General features: G+C 31.4%; 1 protein-coding gene across 2 annotated transcripts in view; it reads left to right on the forward strand.

The window, feature by feature from the left end:
* The window catches only part of MDGA2 (MAM domain containing glycosylphosphatidylinositol anchor 2), a 777,981-nt gene that overhangs the window by 723,012 nt on the left and 34,342 nt on the right, over positions 1-20,627 (forward strand). For both annotated transcript variants that reach the window (XM_076004050.1, XM_012746557.2), the window contains 4 exons: positions 5,584-5,761; positions 9,918-9,938; positions 13,201-13,356; positions 13,824-13,982. In XM_076004050.1, the coding sequence (XP_075860165.1) occupies positions 5,584-5,761; positions 9,918-9,938; positions 13,201-13,356; positions 13,824-13,982 (514 nt within the window). The remainder of the gene's footprint in view (positions 1-5,583; positions 5,762-9,917; positions 9,939-13,200; positions 13,357-13,823; positions 13,983-20,627) is intronic.

Below are 20,627 nucleotides of genomic sequence, written 5' to 3' on the forward strand. Positions count from 1 at the left end.
TTTTGACATAGTAAAGAGTACTAGATCCAGTTTTTATTTATTTTTTTTTATTCAGCATATGACGGGGGTACAAATGTTTAGGCTACATATATTGCCTTTGACCCACCCAAGTCAGAGCTTCAAGCGTGTCCATCCCCCAGATGGTGCACACCACACCCATTAGGTGTGAATATACCCACCCCCTCCATCCCACCTTCCCAACACCCAGTAAATGTTACTACTATATGTGCACATAAGTGTTGATCAGTTAATACCAATTTGATGGTGAGAATACATGTGGTGCTTGTTTTTCCATTCTTGTGATACTACACTTAGTAAATGGGCTCCAGCTCTATCCAGGATAATACCAGAGGTGCCAATCACCATTGTTTTTTTGTGGCTGAGTAGCAGGGATGGTTCAATATATGCAAATCTATAAAGGTAATTCACCACCTAAATAGAAGCAAAAACAAAGACCATATGATCCTATCAATAGATGCAGAAAACACTTTCAAAAAAATTCAGCACCCTTTGATGATAACAGTACTTAACAAAATAGGCATAGATGGGACTTACTTAAAAATGATAAAAGCCATGTATGACAAACCCACAGCCAACATCATACTGAACAGGGAAAAATTGAAAGCATTCCCTCTTAAAACTGGAACCGGACAAGGTAGCCCTCAATCACTGCTTCTATTCAACATAGTGCTGGAAGTCCTAGCCAGAACAATCAGACAAGAGAAGAAAATCAAGGGCATCCAAATGGGGGCAGAAGAGGCCAAACTATCACTCTTTGCTGATCTTATAATCTTATATCTAGAAAACCCCAAAGATTCTGCCATGAGACTACTGGAATTTATAAATAAATTCAGCAAAGTCTCAGGTTACAAAATCAATGTACAGAAATCAGTAGTTTTTTTCCCTTAATTTTCTGACCTGAAGATACAAGTTAGGGAGTTATCATTTCAGAGATAGTAGAAGAAGCTGCTGGTATCAATGAAGTGGTTAGCAAGACTGAGTTGTGCCATGCCCAATGCAGCCCCTGGAGTATCTGCATCCAAATGGCTTGTGGAAGAGGAGATGCTTTTTAAAAATTTATAGACTTCATTTTCATTAAAGCATAATTACTGGTTGTTAGACTTAGAATTTTAGTTAGCAAGGTTGCCCAGTGACTGTCATGCATACTCAAACATGAGAAGCACTAATACATAGTATTAAAAACACCAAATATGAAATTCTGGAGGCCATCAACATTTGGAACTCAGAAAAAGTCCAGAAAGAGCATGAGAAGGAGTAGCCAAAGGTGCTAGTGTAGGAAGTAATACGTGAGAGAGAGCACTGTCTTAGAATTCAAGGGAGAAAGAGTTTTAAGAAAATTCAGAAGTCCTTGTCTCTAACTCTTATTCTCCAATTGTCTCTTAAAAAAAGAGAGAGAAATATTTCAAGCATACACAAAATAATATAATCATAATTTTTAAATCTACCACCAATCTAAAAAAAAGCCTAAATCAACAAATAGAGTTGAAGTCCTTTGTTTAGTGTTTATTATTCCTTTGTATTTCTTTACACTCTGATACAGACATATTTACATATTCCTCTTCAAAATGTATGGTTTAAAATTCCATTTTATAATATGCCTTCTTCAAAATTAATTTTAGCTCAATATTACTTTTGTGAAATTCATTCATGTTGATGTGTGTAGCTTAGGTTCCTTTTACGTGCTATAGTTTGTATTCCATTTTATGAAGTCTACAATTTGATTATTCTGCCTCTTCTTGATGGTTGTTTAGATCATCCATATGATATTCATGGCATATTTCATATGCCATGAATATTCCTGTTTCTGAGTATAAGAGTTTTCCTGTTCTCATTGTAATGTTTTTATTGAATTTTATTGAATTGAAATTCCTCCAATGTATATCAGTTTGCATATTCATCCCTAATATATTTTTGAAAGACAATTTTTCATGGATATCTTGCATTTCCGCAGGTCTTGTGTATAGTGGCACTTATTATCCTTTTATTATGCTCTATATTTTCAAGGCCATTTGCATAGCAAACATCTTTTATAGTATCTCCCTCTGGAGCAGAGGGAAGGTATGTTTAATGTCCAGTGTAATAAAGATGCCTCCCTTTTGGGCAATGGCTGGGGCAGGTTTGATTACTTGTAAATTATAAAAAACTAAGGTTTCTTAAGCTCAGGGTCCCTCAGATATGATGCACAACCAAGGCATGTGCACCATCCACCTGGGCATTTTTGTATGACCCCTGTGGGAATTTGGAGCCCCAAAGAATCAATGCTAAAGTAAAGTTTAGGATGTATGCTGTGTCATGAGTCCTTTTCTTTCACCAAGCAGTCTCCAGTCTTCTGCTAATATCAACGATACTGCTGTACATTAAATCGTTAGCTTGCATGTAGTGTAAAATCTCATCTGTTTCCCACCCCCCACCCCTGGTTCTGACATGCAAAAAAATTGTCATTGTTTTATATCTACACCAAACCTTAATATTGTTAATTTTTTTTAAGGTTTTGCTTTTCTGATGGTGGAAAATGTGGCTTTAGTTTCCATTTCCTGAATTCATTGTCAAGCTGAGACTCTTCTCTAATTAGTTATTTGGATTTCTTCATCTATGAAATTCTTATTTGGTTCATTTTGCTACTGAATTTTTTTTCATTTTTACTTACAAGTGTTTTTAATAAAGTCGAGTTAATTGTATATGTTGCAAATATCTTCTTAAAATTTCTGGCTTGCATTTTGCCTGTTTAATGGGGAATACTGATGATAACAAATTTTTAACTTGAAATCTTTAATTTTAATGTCAAATTTAAGATTGACTAATTTGTCAGTCTTTTATGAGTCATGCTTTTCTGTTCTGTTTAAGAAAGCAAAATATTACTTGAGGTCACAATGACATTCTTCTATATTTTTTTCTAACTGATTTAAATTTCTTCTTTTAAATTTAGTATTTCATCCTCCTGAGACTGATTTTTCTGTATAAGATGTGAAATAAGGATCAAATTCATGACTTTCCCCCATATGCATAACCAATTCAGTAGTATATCTTTTTCCCTCTTCTGTGCAGACAACTCCACATATTTATATATGGGCTTTCTGTCTCATTCCATTATTTTATTTGTCACTTATTCAGACTGTGCTAATAGCACACACATTTCAGATTTTCATTTCCAGAAATGTAACAGCATATGCTATATAATTAGGACTAATTCACCTTTGAAAAACAAATATACAAATATATAAATATATATACACCTATATACATGTATATTCATATATAGTATGTGTACATATGTATATATGTGAATGTAAATATAGTGTCTGTGTCTATGTGTGTGTACATAGAAAGAGAGAGAAAGTGTATTAGATAAAACTCCAAGGGAAAATGGCAATCCAAAGTAATAAATGGAATTCCTGCCTAAACTTTTTTGCCCAAAGCTGTTTGCCAACCCAGATAAACTTGAACTTTGATTCTTAATAGTTTAGCAGTGTTGAGGCAGACAGCAATGAAAACACAAGTCCTGCCCAAAGCAAGAGACCTTCTCAAATTTAATTTGTGACAGCAAAGGTTTTCACAAAGTAGAAGTGGGCCACACTGTTGATGCCCTTAGGAGCATGTCAGAAACAAAGATACATCTTTAAAGGAATATGTCTTTGTTCAACGCCCCAAAGAACCCCCAGTAATAGAATTTTAAGCTACATGAGAAGCATACAGTCAAAAATAACTGAGAAAATACAAGGAGAAAAGAACTATGAACAAGGACACCATAAATTTCAGATATGAAAATTAATATCAGACACATATTATAGGACAACTGTTACACACTATATACATGAATATAAATACATATATAGAGAGTACATATATAATATATATTGGTATATATATAGTAGAATATAAGGAAATACAAAAAGCACCACAATCGTATAAACCAGCAAAATAGCTTAAAATAAAACAAAATCATAATTTATAATAACAAACAAATCTATGGGTTACCTATTAACAAATTTAATAAATCATATGCTTAAATTTAATGAAGAAAACATTGAAGCACTAGTAAAAGATATTCAAGTGAGTCTAAAATAAATGGAGATATATGACTTATTCACAGGTGGCAAAACCAAATATATGTGTATGAGTGGAGGGGAGAGAGAGAGAAAGATCTCTATGTAGAGAGCCCTACAGATTTATTGTTTTTCAATTATCTTATACTTTATTGTTTTAATTTTGAATAAATAATGTTGAGCATTCTTTTCTCATTTGTGATTCTTAATGAAATATAATTCTAATATATAAGCACTATTAATAAAGCATCTTCTAGATTTGTATTATATCTTTTTTTCAGATTAATCAAGTTCCTTCTGTTACTAGCTTATTAATAGTTTTATTGCAAATAAGAGTTGAAGTTTCCCCAAATTTTCTCCCAGATATCAGAAATATGTTCTTTTGCCAGTTCACTACATTAACATACTTCCTAATGTTAAACAATTCTTGCATCTGTTCCAGATAAACTATACTAGATGAAACATAAACCTTAAAACTTGATGAATTTGGTTTATGTATGTGTAATTTTTCTTTGTTGTACTGCCCTTAATCTTTTTGGTTTAAATTAAATAGAATTCAATGGGGAGTTATTTTTTTCTTGTTTTAAATCTCTTAAAGATTTTATATGAGATCAGAATTATTTGTTTCCTGAATATTTTATATAACTGTCCTGTAAAATTGTCTGAGCATTGTGTTTTTTAGTGTGTGAAGTATTGTAAAACTCCTTTACATTGTGGAAGGTATCATGAAACCCATTCTTCTTTTAACTTGTTATTAATACAATCAGGTTTTCATCTGCATTACTTCATTGGTAGCATTTATTTCAAGATCATCATCAAGTCCATCTTGCCAAGTCCAATGGTAAATTCCTAGCCCTCATCTTAACTTCCCAGTAACCTTCTTATGGTGTCCTCTGATTACCTAAATAAGAGTCCCCTCGACCCATCTCCCCACTATCCCTCTTTATCACTTTGTAATTTTTTATTTTTTGCCTATATGACTACTTGAAATCATTTTATATTGTACAGTTATTTTATTATTTATTATGTCTCTCTTTTTAACAGACTTGAAACTGAGTCTTCATTGTTTTATACCCTAATGCCTACAACACATCTTGGCAATTGTTATATATCCAATACATATGCTTATTAACATGATAAAGAAGTTGCAGGTATTCAAGAGTCTCATATGCTATTAATATGTTAAGTAAGAAGTAGTTAAACTTACATCTCTACAGACATCTGGATCAGAGACACATATTTGAACTTTCTGATTCTTATTTAATATTAGATGACATATTAAATCTATTTAATGAACCTCTGGCAATTTGGCAATTACCTGCAAACATATGCTTGCAAATATCTGGAAAACGTATTGCTTGTTATAGAAACTTGAACTTGAATAAAATATATTCATATAAAGTACTATATTTTCTAATGTAATTGCATTTCAGAATTGAATTTTCCATTTTCTTAGAACACAATAAGTACTTCTGAAAATAATACTGGGAACATTATCATATAATTGTTTTGATTTCAGGCTGGACAGCAGCGTTGGTGGGAACAGGAGATTAAAATAAATGGGAATATTCAAAAGGGAGAATTAATTACATATAACTTGACTGAGCTAATTAAACCAGAAGCTTATGAAGTTCGACTGACTCCTCTCACCAAATTTGGTGAAGGGGATTCAACAATTCGTGTAATCAAATATAGTGGTAAGTAGCTTTTTATTTTAAATTACATATTTGCATATTAAATAATATAGAATATTTAGGTTGCAACTCTCTACCAAATTTAGACAGAAAATAAAATTTAGCATATTGATTTTTTGGATCATCTGCCAGATGACTAAAAAAAAAAAATACCCAAAGAAACAAAAAAATACCCAAACCTTAATCATCATAAATTGTAATATATGATTACAAATGTGGAGATATGGCATAATGCTTAGTTAATATTGCACCTATGTGATAATGTCAGCAATGTTCCTTTATTTTTGATTATTTTTGATCCCTGTGATGTAATATTTATTTGCATTTTATCTTTTCAAATTCTTAATGACTTTAAAATTTACATCATTAGAAATTAGGAAACATGATCAAAATGTTTGTTTTTAACTAATAGGCTTCATTTTTAGAGCAGTTTAGATTTACAGAAGAGTAGGGAGAAAGTGCAGAGAGCGCCTTTTCCCCCATGCAGTTTCTCCTATTCTTAACAAATCTTACCTTATTGTGGTACATTTGTTACAATTGATTAGCAAATGTTTATACGCGATTGCTCTAGTCAATAGTTTACATTAAGGTTAATTATTTGTATTGGACAGTTAGATGGATTTTGACAAATTATAATTTCTTTATCCACCATGACAGTATCATATAGAATAGTCTCACTGCTCTAAAAATCCCCTGTGCTTTGCCTGTTTATCTTTCCCCACTCCAAATTTGGTGACCACTGATCGTTTTACTGTCTGTATAGTTTCTCCTTTTCCAGAATGTCATATCCTTGGAATCATAGAGCATGCAGCATTTTTAGACTGGCTTATTTCACTTAGCAATACACATTTAAGATGTTTTCCTGTCGCTTTAGCCTTGATAGCTCGTGCCTTTTTGTTTTTGAATAACATTCCATAAATGTATACCACAGTTTATTTATTTATCTATTGAAGGACATCTTAGTTGCTGGACTTTGTTGTTGGTAGTGGTGGTTATTCTGGCTTCAGATTGCCACTGTTAAAAATATCTAGATATTTGTGTATGTTCGTGATACTGTACCTTTATGAATTATATGCATGAAATATTTCTTTATCATTTCAATGTCCTATTTGAGCAAAAATAGAAACTAGTATAGAACTGTGAAAAATTAAAAGTTGATCTTAAATTTTATCTAGAATTAGTTCTCAAATAGAAACAATGACAATCAGATATGTTGTTATTTTAGGGTATACTAAAGAGATTTCAAATTTTAAAAGGTGAAATTGTGCATGTTTTAGAATTATAATGTTAAATGCTAGATCTAGAATTTTCAATGTAGTTTTCAGGGTTGAATGAATCACTGGTGAAATAGTTTATATTTATTTCATTGCTTCAGTAGAATATTATTCTTTCTATCACTGATTATCAGGGCTTGAGTTAAAAAGATTATAATATAGTATAATTTTTGTAGTTAAAGTTCTCCATTGTGTTTAGCATTAATTATATTTTTTCTACTCAAGAGGGAAGCAGTAAATACTGTCAAAAGTGAAAAATAAAGTGAAACTATTAAAAACTCATTCAATTTTTATTAAAAAATTAAGATGTATAATATAGAGTGAAGTAATCATGGACTATTAGGTAATATAAAAACATTAGACTCATGTCATATCTCTTCTTAAATGTGGTCCTTTAAAATATTAATTTTTTAATTTTAGTGATATAGTAGAGTCAGTGTCATAATTCTATTGGGCAAACTATTAGATAATGTCTGAGTATATTTTTCTAAAGTTTCTGGTTTCATATGTTTTATAAAATATGAATTATTATCTCCTTTTATGTAATGTTTATGCTTCCTTGCCCTAAAAAATTATGGACTATTTGATAGGAGGGCATTAAAAAGCATGCATTAACATCCATTCCCTTAAAACATAAAGATATTAGGATCCAGAAAAATTAAGTGTCCTGCCAAGTTAAACAAATGTGAAATGACAAGCTCTGCCTGGAACTAAGGTTCACTCCTCCATGCCAGAGGATCTTTACTTCTTTGCTAAGTTTAGGACATCATTATCACTTTCCTTAAAGGATATATAAAAAATGATAAGCTCATTAGTTCTTATTGAAAATTCTGAGACAATAAATTAAAATGAAAAATAGATGTGGATGGAAAATAGACCTTACTTTTACTTTTATGTGTTTTAAAAATTGTTTTTATATTCTTAGGTATACATATTAAAATCTTCAACATTTTAATTTAAATTACTTTTATATAATATAGATTTGAGCAAATTATACTTTAATTATATACAGGTATTGTATTAGTCTGCTTGGGCTGCCATAACAAAATATCATAGACTAGGGTAGCTGAAACAACAGAAGTTTAATTCTCACAGTTATAGAATCTGGGAAGTCTAAGATCAAAGAGGCAGCATGTTTGGTTTGTGGTAAGGGCTTTCTTCCTGGCTTGTAGATGGCTGCCTTCTATTTATCCTCACATGGCAGAGAGAGAGTTCTCTGGTATCTCCTCCTCCTCCTCCTCCTCCTCCTTTTATAAGGACGGCAATCTCCTTGATTTAGGACCACTCCCTTATGACCTCATTTAACCTCAGTTACCTCCTAAAGGTCTGATCTCTGAATACAGTCACATTTGGGATTAGGCTTCATGGTATGAATATTTTAGGGACATAATTTAATCTATAATGGACATTTATAAGAAATTATGCATGCAAGTTCAAATGAAAAAAGAAAAAATGGACTCACTACAATATTTAGAATTGCAAATTTTCACAAAGTTAACTGTGCTATTTATAGTGATTTTTGTCACGAAATTATTGGAGAAGACTCAGTTAAAATTCATTCTGGTCACAGGTTATATGTAAATATGACATTTCTTAGCATTAAATTATAATTCAAAGATTCTTCTTTGAACAGTAGGTAGTACATAGAATTTTTTATAATTTTATATTAACTATGAAATTTCAAGTTATTTTTCAAATTAAAATATACTGATATCTTGCAAGAAAATGAAACTTATTTTTAGTCCACTTTCACTAGAATTAGTAAATGTATAGCCTCTTTTCTGCTAATCCTTTCATAATTTGTAATGTGGAATGCAGAATCAGAAAAATAACTAAGGTAATAAGAATTGTCTTCCTTATGTAGAAATAGCAAAAATAATTGAAAAACTTGGTTTGTTAAAATTTCTGTCAGTGTATTAAAGTAGCAATTATTACATATATGAACATGCTTTGTGCAAGTGTATGTGTTTTTGCCTATCACAACTTACTAACATTGTACAAGTTAATAAAATGGGAAATACTAAGAAAATGAAAAAATAGACATAAAATTCTGCTGGGGAGACTAACTGCCTATTGTAATCTTGGGAACCACAGTAATGCTTTCCTTTATTCAGAATAGACTTTTCTCTCAGAGTGATAAATGCCTAATCGATATTTACGGATACCATTTTGTTTCTTAAGTGAGATATATTTTTGTTGATGCTTTAGTAAAACTTAAAGTACTCATTTCTCTTTGGGTAAAAATCGATTGGCATTTTTATTGCCACCATAATTAGTTTTCTGAAACAAATATTTATTCTGATGCACACACACAAAATGTGTTGCTTATCTTTTGAAAACTGTGTGCATGCACATGTATGTGTATTTTAATGTAATAAAAGTGACATTGACGTAACTATTTAAGACCCATATTATAACATGATATAAGGGTTACTTTATTTTCATCTTTACCATATTATTCTCACTAGGAGTAGAAAACAGCAAAAAACAAAAGTGTAACTTCTTTTGGATAATTGCTTTCATTGTTAAACCTTAGGTTGGCCTACTATCAGCCTTAGTTTTGATATCTGGGTTTTTTTTTTTGCTTAATACTTGTTAAGATATAAAAGGTCAGCAAAACTATTCCTTGAAAAATGAACAAATCCTCTATACTATTTAGCATTGATCTTTTTGGTAGTTTGAGGCTGTTATTGCTGAGCTCCAAAGTAGATTGTATTCAATCCTCTAGAACAAAATGGATTGCAGGTATAATTCTCCATGGCCACCGTGGGGGAGAACATGAAGTTTTGGTAAGGAACTATGAGACACTGATTAGAGTTTTATTTATAAAAGACATTCAAGCCATGCTAACATTATTTTGTTTTTGTTTTTTGCTTTTCTTGTAGCTCCTGTAAATCCTCATTTAAGTAAGTATATTTTCACTTTACCAATGGCACTGTATTTCATAAGTAAGAAAAATGGAACATGTATAAACATACAAAGATTATTTAGCAACTTTTCTTATTAAAACACAATAGTTTAGAATCAGTAAAATTGACATTAAATGTGAATTTTAAATTCCAAAGATATGGATATAAACATGAGTTATTTAATACTGATAATTTAAGTTTATATATTTTCCTAATTATGGAGTCATTTTCCCAACTTGCTTTATATTTGCTCTTTCAGTAACTGTGGGATTATTTTTTGTGGGATTGCATATCAATTTTATTGTTGTTATATGTTTCTTTGATTTTCATTCTTTGAATTACTGTATTCCATTCATAAAAGACTACGGTTGTTTAGAAAGTTGGTGTTTGAATGATTTAATCAATATTTTTCTTCATAGAACATTAAACTCCAATGTATTTGGTCTGATTTAGGTTATGAAATCTGTGAGATTGTTAAATTTTTGATATTTTGAAAAATTATTTATATTTTGTTTTATATTAAAGGTTATGAGTACAAGATGACATATGTATATATCTGAAAAATATTCCCATGTATGAAAACCTCTCTATCCTTGGAAAACAACCTTGAACTAAAAAAGAAAAAAGAATTACCATGAAAACCCATTCTAAAATATCAATCCATGAGAACTTTATATTTTTGAATGTAAGGTTAGATTTTTGGAGGTTATGGAATGACTGAGGAAGGTAGTTAATGCTTGAGGCCCATTGAGTATCAGGTTTCTTATTCCTAAGTTTCAACTTTTTCTTCACAATATTGGGAAGAATTCATAGAAATAAAGCAAACCTTTGGAGATTATGTAGTACAGAATATTTAAAATATCTTTATTTATTCCTGTGTAGCCCCTGAAAGTCTGCCAAAATCATGTTGTAATGAGAAAATCAGTAAAAACTCAAGATCTATTAAATTCTCAGCTCTATATCCTTGTGAAAATCCTGGACCTTATTACTTTTCTATTTTATGAGATCTTTTAATATTTAATATTACATTGACTTTTGATGAGTTTATACAGTTATGTGCATTTTCATTATCTATCAAATATTCTTTATTCTAATAAGCCTTTTTAAGAACAAACTGCTTTGTACGTATTTATAATTATCTCATTTAAAATGACAGGATAATCATAAAATTGTTATGGTTCTGACAAGTTGTTTTGCTTTTTCCATTTTCCAACCAACTTTTTATAAAACCCCTCTAGTAATAGGTTTCTTTACTGTAAAGATATATGTCCTCAGAAGTAAATAAATATTGATATAGCCTATGTATATGTGTGATTTGAATTATTGTAGCAGTTATAATAATATAAACAAATTATACAATATAAAATAACCTAAATTTTGAAAAATTTTAGGCATATCTAACTTTGTAGCTTTCATAAGCTAAAATATATTGTTGCTTAATTTTATCATGAAAAACTTAAATATTTAGTTTTTAAAATTGTTTTGTTCATTTTTAAAGCCAAGTTTTTCTTTTTAAAAAAGTTTAAATTAAATTACAAAAAGATGTCATTAAAAAGTGTTATCTAAATTCATTATACATAATTTTAGATAATGTATATAAAGATTTGGCAGCAAATCTATAAACTGAAGTCCCTAGTCTTCACATTTGTATCTGATATATTTTTGTCCATATATAATGTATATAATAATTAAACAACTGAAAATATTTAAAATCAGGCAGTAACCTTGTGGGATTATTGCGACTGCAAAGTAACAACTAAAGGAATCTCATATTGTACCTAAAAGGCATTTAAATAAATTGATGCATGTATAGAACTGCACTTGCAGTTGACATCATTATATTTTCAACTGATAGCATCAAAAGGTAATTTCTTGTTTTGTGCAAGATCTGTGATACAAATATGTGTCTAATAAATATGTTATGTGCAATATCGTTTAGCTAGAAATTTACTGATTTCAACTCCTTTACATTCCCTGTAATCCTCCTATCCAGAATGTAGAATATAAATAAATACAAAGAGGCACAGCAAGTGTTTAATCTGAACAGCAAAAATAAAAGAAAACAAAAATTTATTTCTTAAATTTAAAGGGAAAGCCTTTTTTAAATTTTCATATGTAAATTCCAATAGTTTTGAATTGTTTCAAGTATATTACCCCAACCAATGGTTCCATTGCCAGGGATATCTGATAAATCTAACCTTTTGCAGGCAGAATGGGGGAAAAGTTGGGACTCAAATGGGAATCTGTTCTTTAGATGTTAATATCTGCATGAATTCCAGAGAATCTGGATTACGTTTGGCTTTATCATTTAATAGCTGACCTTAGCCAAAGTTTTCTTTTAAGTGAGCCTCATGAGTAAGAAATACTGTGATTTTCTAGAATTATTAGTTTAATTGAAATAATGTACTCCAATTTAATTTTTCTCAATTAAAGATACACATTGTTTATGTGTCTAGTGGACCTTATCAACTTCTTTATTTACACCTATTTTTCAAGCAGGGTACATCCCAATAAGAAAACCTTTGATACTTAGAAATGTTATTACCACCCACATTTCAGGGATAGTTGAAAAGGTCTCTCTCTGAGCTTGTGTTGGGTCTGGACTCAGCGTATGGTAGGCATCAAAGAAACCACAGTCTTTACTTAGGGTCTTCATAAGGTCTTTTTATTACTACATTTCAAGTAAATGGAAATGAATCATTTATTACTCCAAATCAAGTAAATGAATGTGAAAAACCCACATTCATATAAAATATGACAGATGACTACTTTTCAAAATAATTTGCTATTATTTTGCCTAAGCAACTTCCATTTATGCAAATGGATATATGTGAAAGCATCTCTAGACATGCATGAAAAATTATAAACTTAAGGTATACATCTTTAAAATACCATCAGGTAAATTAATAAAAGTAATTTTCCAATTGACAGTTTTGTTTTGATTGTTTTTATATTTACAATTCAGGCATGACTGTATTCTTTAATTTCAGTTATCTGAGTATTTCAGAGGAAAATGGCTTGAGTTTTAATTACTCATTAAGAGACAGATTTACATATAAAATTATTTTTATTTTTCATTAAAATTGGAATAATTTTATGTTTAGTTGTAATATTGTGCACTATTATGGCTCTGCTGCCATTATCACAATCATGTATTATTATTGCTATATATAATGTTTTAAATTTTTCTTATAAAAGTATTATAATGTGTGTATTAATTTAATTAATATTATTTACTTTAATCAAAATTTGTTAACAGGAGAATTTCACTGTGGATTTGAAGATGGTAACATTTGTTTGTTCACCCAAGATGATACAGATAATTTTGACTGGACAAAACAAAGTACTGCAACAAGAAATACAAAATATACTCCTAATACAGGACCTAATGCTGATCGTAGTGGCTCCAAAGAAGGTATGAGGGTATGGAGTGTTATGTTCATAGCAATTAGAGACTTTTACAAATGCTATTAATATGAGCTACAAGAGAATATTTGAGTATACATTTGAAGATTATAAAATAAAACATTAAATTTTACATACAGTATTAATAATTTAGATATTTCTAAAATTTGTAGATATTAATTTATTTTTTTCTTAGAACTCAGGGATAAATATACTTGACAGATTGGGAAGGTTTTTTTGATAATTCAAGTTTAAATTTCCAATTCTCAGGTTTTTATATATTTTGTCTTTAGGTAGATCACTTATTCTTTATGTTAAATCCACTATTAGTTATGTATGTACATACAGATTGTATAAATGAGATGAAAATCCTATCAGTCTTTACTTTGTTTAAAAACTCTAAAATTTCTCAGTGATTTGAAATTTGATGCTGTCGAATAATAATGTGTTTAAGCATTTTATTTTATCTGTCTTAAGGTTTTTATATGTACATTGAGACATCACGACCCAGATTGGAAGGTGAAAAAGCTCGACTTCTCAGCCCTGTTTTCAGCATAGCTCCCAAAAATCCTTATGGACCTACAAACACTGCATATTGTTTCAGCTTCTTTTATCACATGTATGGACAACATATAGGTGAGATGACAAGAATTACTGTTTATATGTAAAGTAAATCATAGCTAAGAAGAAAGATTCTGAAACACACAGCATGGAAACAATTTTTGTCAAAGAATGCTGTAATTGACTTTTTAAATGACTTACCTGGAAATTGCAAAATGAGATACTAAGAATTTTTTCCTATCATCTAATTTCCCAAATTTAGATTAGAATTTGAAATTTTAGAGCATTACCTATTTCCTCTTGGAGTTTAATTCAGGCAGATCATCAATGATTAAATACTTTATGAGATCTTGTGGAAATAACATAATTTAGGTTGTTTCTGTCTAAAGAAATATGCTTGAATAGTGACTCAATGCATATTAATCGTGATGAAAAGGAATATTTTCATGTAGTCATATTGGCAATTACTTTTAGCACAATCCACATATTTGTAATATTAGTGTGACTTTTCTCTTGTACAATCCCTAACACACTCAGTACAATTAAGAATATGCGGATTCTAAAGAGTATACAAAGTTGAAGACACATTCCTGGCCCTTAGAGACCACACACAGTAATAGAGGCTAAGATAAGTAATTATATCACTGTGCTGGATAGAATACCATATATCCCTGATAATGGACCTAGAGAGACTCTGTGGGCTTGGGGGTGAGGATGGGGAGAAGATCAAGCAGGTCTGCAATTCTTTATGTGCAATTCTAAAACCCAGAAAACTGAACACCAAATTTTTAAAAAATTTAATTATTTGGCAGTATATGTTAGCCTGCTATATGCTCTTAACTGATATGAACCTCTCTGTAGTCTTTATTTATACCATTTGCTGCAAAAAATATTACTGGATTCTGTTCCAGACCATTCTAGGGGATATCACATAATATATAAGAGATATCCTCTGTTACCTTTCTAACATAAGACAAAATTCTGAGTAGTGAAGAATATCTGGCCCCACAGAGGGTAGACGAGGAACTGTGAATCTGTATCTGGTCAAGATATGAGGCAATGCTTCAAAACAAAGGAAAACATTTCTCCTGGGTTGGCAAGAGGGGCATGTTTTCAACAGGTGGAGATTAGCACAGAGAGGATTAAGGCCTTGATAATGAGGAATTAAAATATGGGAAGTTAGGATGACATCAGTGTCTTTATATAACTTAATAAAAATAATAATATAAATATATATTGATATAAACTAATAAAATTAAGCACATAATATATACCTACTACTGTATTACTTAAGCTAAGTGATCCTCTTAATAAGTTTGTAAAACCACTGTCTTTTACAGTGGAGAAAACTGAACCTCGTATCTTAGTTTTCTCATCTGTATAACGAAACTAATTCCTATTTCAGAAAGCTGTAGTTTAAGTTAAATGAGATAAACATATAAAATGTCTCCTATCAGATGGCAGACACATAATCTCAGATTACTTTGAATCTCAAATAGCAATAATAATAAAGTAATTGCTGACATTCACAGAGTACTCATCAGGGACCAAAATACTTCATAGATTATTTCTCTTAATCTTCACAATAAACATTTGTGCCCATTAAAATCATTATCCTGTTTTATAGCTAAGAAAACTGAAATAAAAAGAATTTTAATTTCCATGCCATCATATGGCTGATAAGAAGCGAAGCCATAATCCAAATAGGGGAAGCTGATCACACAGTCTGTTTAACCACTCTGCAGAAATACCGTTTGGAGTGTCATGAAAGCTTAGCTAAGTATGTGACACTTATTTAGTAGTCGGGGTGAGTTATTACAGATTTTGTGCAAACAAAAAAGCATAATAAGATCTTTGATTTAGGAAAATAAACATTATGGGAATGGGTAAAATTACTGTAAAACAGAATCTAGCCTGGAAAAACCCTTCAAAAGCAATGAGAGCACTCATGAGTTCACTACCATATAAACTATGAAAGAAACAAATCTTCACACAGTTGCTAAGCCATTTTATTTCTCGTGAGGTTATGAACTCTTTGTAATACAAAAGTAGGATTAGCTCAACTCTACTTCCTCCCTTTAGTTGATCATGTATATTTTATTCTCTATCTTGAATATATTTCATGGATTTGCTCTTCTTTCAATTTACCTCAGAACAGGCATTTTTATTAGTTTTTAAATATATAATTCCAGGACCAATATTTTAAATTACTTTAAAGGATAAAATATGTATTTATTTATGAGACTGGCTCTTTTAAGTCTTCCTTTCAAAATTTCTGCATATGTATGCTGTATCCCAAGATAATTTTAATATACTTTTAACTTTACAATTGGTATTCTTATCCTCTTTATTGTCAATGGATGTCTGGTTGAATTTCTACTAGTTTTGTTGTGATTATTTCAGGGGTGGAGTTGGGGATGGCAGTTCTCTGTGTCTTAGTAAACATTTAACATTTTAACCCTGTGCCATTTCTTAGCTTAATCAGGTAGCTGAAAGTCGCAGGTTGGGTGTCAGGGTCTATTACTTGAGTCCCTTAGCAGGGCACAGGCAAACCACTTAATAAAATCTAGGTAAAAATACCTGTTCCAGAGATTGAGTAATCAGTTAGAACTAGATGTGGTACTTTATTAGGGAGATTTCCCCATAGTTAAAACCTTCCCTCTTTGTACACTTTTTTCTCAGACCCTCATTCATCTGTAAATCCAAGAAGCATTTGTAATCACTGGTTTTACAAATTTCATTCAAAGTTTTATTCATTCTTTTGGAAATGTAAATTCAAAATTGACTTGTACCAAATTTCGAATACCCTAATTGCATTTATTACTCCTTGGGTTAGTGTAAATAAGTCTTGTAGTTTTAACTGTGACTAAAGGACTACAGTATATCATTGAAAAGAGTCATAATTGTCTAACAATACAAAAATGGGTGATACATTACTTAGAAGAGAGAGATTCTTCTTGGAAATAAAGTCAAGTGTGTTGTATTACTTATCTATTGCTGCATCAAAAATTTACCCCACATTTTTTGACCTAAAACCAGAGACATTTATTATCACATAGTTTCTGTGGGTCAAGAATATGGGTAAGGGTTAGCTGGGTGCCTGTGGCTCAAGATCTCCCATAAGGTTGTGGTCAAGCTTCCACAAAAGACTCAAGTATAATTTGAAGACTCAATTTGGGAAGGATATATAATACTTCCAAGCCCTCTCACTTGGTTTTTGGCAGGCTTCACTCCCTCACAGGTGTTGAACTATAAATATTGATTTCTTGCTAGCTGTTGATGATAGTTCACCCTCATTTTCTCACCATGTGGACCTCTCTACAGGGGTATCTCATGACATGGTAGCAGCCTTCTTTCAAAGAAGAAATCCATGAAAGAGAGAGAGAGAACACATGCCTAAGACTTTTTATAACCTAATCTCTATATCTATTTTGCAGAGAAAACAGAGACTCTTAGGAAGGCAACTTTCATGTTGACTTCCTATTCCTACATGTAGGAATGTATCAGAAGCCACATTCATACCTATTTATTTTTTCCCACCTCACTGGAAGTGACATTAGTTCAAGGCTAATTCCCTGACCAGAGCTCTAAATTCCCATCTCTTCATAAAATTTGCTTCCCTATGATGTTTGTATTTCTAAATTTATCCTTTCTATTAACTCTTTTTTCCTTTTAAAATAAGTCCTTCTACAATCCCAAATCTCTCTGCTTTATCAGTTCTTTTTTATACTCTCATGTTTCTTCATTAATGAACTCCTTTTCCTTTGCCCCAATTTGCTCCACAGAGAAATTAGCTTTCTAGAGGCACAACTGTATTGATCCATTCTAAGTTCAATGAATGCATTCATAAGTGCCTTTTGTATTTTTATCTTTAATTTCCTGATATAATATGATGCTTATATCTCACGCACTTGTCATTTTCAGAAATAAATGAAGTATATAGTTTACTGATTTTTAATAAGCTTTTGTCATAACTAATGCCCTCATGTGAGTTTCAATTTCTTTTCAAGAACATTAGCAATTCAGCTGATATATTATGAATTAAAATTCCTATTAGTAGCCACAGGAATGCCAAAATCATCTTATATTTTTATCAATAGTGGGATATTGTATCATTTACATATGAATACACTGTTAAGAGTAACACAGTATAGCTTTCATTTGGAAATATGTTTTTTTCTTTAATCAATTTTGATGAAATATTTAACTAACAAATTGTACCAGTGAGGCAGACAACCTCTCAGTTGCCTCCAAACAATCTCAACCTCTTACTATTAACATTCTTGTGTTATTTTTTCCCCTTGAATATGGGCTGGAATGATCAACTCAGTATAATAAATAGAACAAGGAAGCAGTTATAGGATATCACTTCAGAGATTAGATTATAAAAACTCTTGGGCATGTGTTCTCTCTCTCTCTTTCATGGATTTCTTCTTTGAAGGAAGACTGCTACCATGTCATGAGACACCCCTGTAGAGAGGTCCACATGGTGAGGAATTAAGGGAGAACCATGATCAATAGCTAAGAAGAAATCAGTATCTATAGTCCAACACCTGTGAGGGAGTGAAGCCTGCCAAAAACCAAGTGAGAGGGCTTGAAAGTATTATATATCCTCCCCAAGTTGAGTCTTCAAATTATACTGGAATCATATCTGGAAGTTTGACCACAACCTTATGAGAGACCTTGAGCCACAGGCACCCAGCTACCCTTACCCATATTCCTGACCCACAGAAACTGTGTAATAATAAATGTTTCTGGTTTTAGGCCAAAAAATGTGGGGTAAATTTTTGATGCACAATAGATAAGTAATACAACATATTTGACTTTATTTCAAAGAAGAATCTCTCTTCCAAGTAATGTATCACCCATTTTTTATTGTTAGACAATTATGACTCTTTTCAATGATATACTGTCTTTCAGTCACAGTTAAAACTTTAAGATTTATTTACACTTACCCAAGGAGTAAGACATTCAGTTAGGGTATTAGAAATTAAGTACAAGTCAATTTTGAATCTATACAACTTCCAGGAGGCTGAAGGAATAGATAAGGATTTTCCATTTAGATATGATAGGTTAGCTACCAAACCATGGGCTGTTTGATAATATTAATTGCTGATATTAAGTCACTCTTTCTGTTAAGAATTAGTGCTCTCAGTGAAGTCCTGTTTGTGTTTAATACTTATAATGCCAATGCCATTAATGTGAAAATAATGCTGTAGATGGAAGGCATTCATTCAGTAAACTCTTTTGTTAAATGAGATGTATTTAAAAGAGGAGGTGGAGCCGGGCGCGGTGGCTCACGCCTGTAATCCTAGCTCTTGGGAGGCTGAGGTGGGCGGATTGCTCAAGGTCAGGAGTTCAAAACCAGCCTGAGCAAGAGCGAGACCCTGTCTCTACTATAAATAGAAAGAAATTAATTGGCCAACTGATATATATATATATAAAATTAGCCGGGCATGGTGGCGCATGCCTGTAGTCCCAGCTACTCGGGAGGCTGAGGCAGGAGGATTGCTTGAGCCCAGGATTTTGAGGTTGCTGTGAGCTAGGCTGACGCCACGGCACTCACTCTAGCCTGGACAACAAAGCGAGACTCTGTCTCAAAAAAAATAAAAATAAAAATAAAAGAGGAGGTGGATGTAACCATGATTTATAACCATTTATAGTCAAAATCTTATTACAGACATTTGCACAGACCCTTTAGTAAAACTATATGTCATTTCTAAAGCATTTACCTTTTATGTACCCAGTTTTGAACCACCAACTACCTCTAATATTTTCTCCTATTTAATTCTTCATTGATGATGGTCCCTTAGATAATATATAGTAAAAGGTAGTATGTTTGAAAAAAATTAATGATAAGAACTGACTGAGAAATGCTGGTGTTTCAAAATACACAAGTCTCATTTCCAGTGTAATAAGTAGACAATATTATTCCATCAGTTGAATTAATGGTACTCAGATGAGTTAAGTGTTTGATTCTCACCCCGTGTAACAAGCTTTCAAAAGTAACTTCATTGAAAGTAAGGATTTATTGTTATGGGTATTTTTTACCCTTAGATCTTGAATTAATCCATTTTTGTCAAAAGGAAGAATTGCATATGCTGTGTACCTAGTGGCATTAAGGGTTCTATAGCAGATAAAAGAGAAGTATGGTAAAAATTTCTTATCCATCAAATAGTTTTTCATATATTTGGGATAATAAATTACTGAGTAAAAAAAGTCAGAAATATCAAAGTGTATGACAGACCTGTGCTATGGGTGAACAAGGGAGAAAACACTGAGGACAACAGGGTTAAAGTAAAAGTTTCTATGAAAGAGAAGAAATGAAAAGCATCTTCCAAATGAGGTAAATAAATAGGAAGTGGAAAACAAAGGTTACAGAAGGTGAGAGGTGGATAGAACAACTGGGTGACAATGGAGAATACTGTCCTTACAGGAGAGTAGAGAGAGTGATAGAACCAAACAGGGAAAAGGTCTACATACGGGATCTGACATACATCAGAGAAATAGAAAGCTTGATGAAAGCTATTTTGGGGGAAAGTCTATTGGACACTAATGTACAGATTCAACTGGATACCAGAAGGCATGGTAATGACTAAAGAAAATAAACTGACATTTTTAATTTAAGATGTCATTGCAATTATATGTTGAAAAAAATATCAATGGATGCATGCAGCTGTTTCTATTCAAGCAGAAAATGATTTTATAATTTCTCATTTT

The sequence above is a fragment of the Microcebus murinus genome, chromosome 6 (genome assembly GCF_040939455.1).
Source record: "Microcebus murinus isolate Inina chromosome 6, M.murinus_Inina_mat1.0, whole genome shotgun sequence".
NCBI classification, from domain to species: Eukaryota; Metazoa; Chordata; class Mammalia; order Primates; family Cheirogaleidae; genus Microcebus; species Microcebus murinus.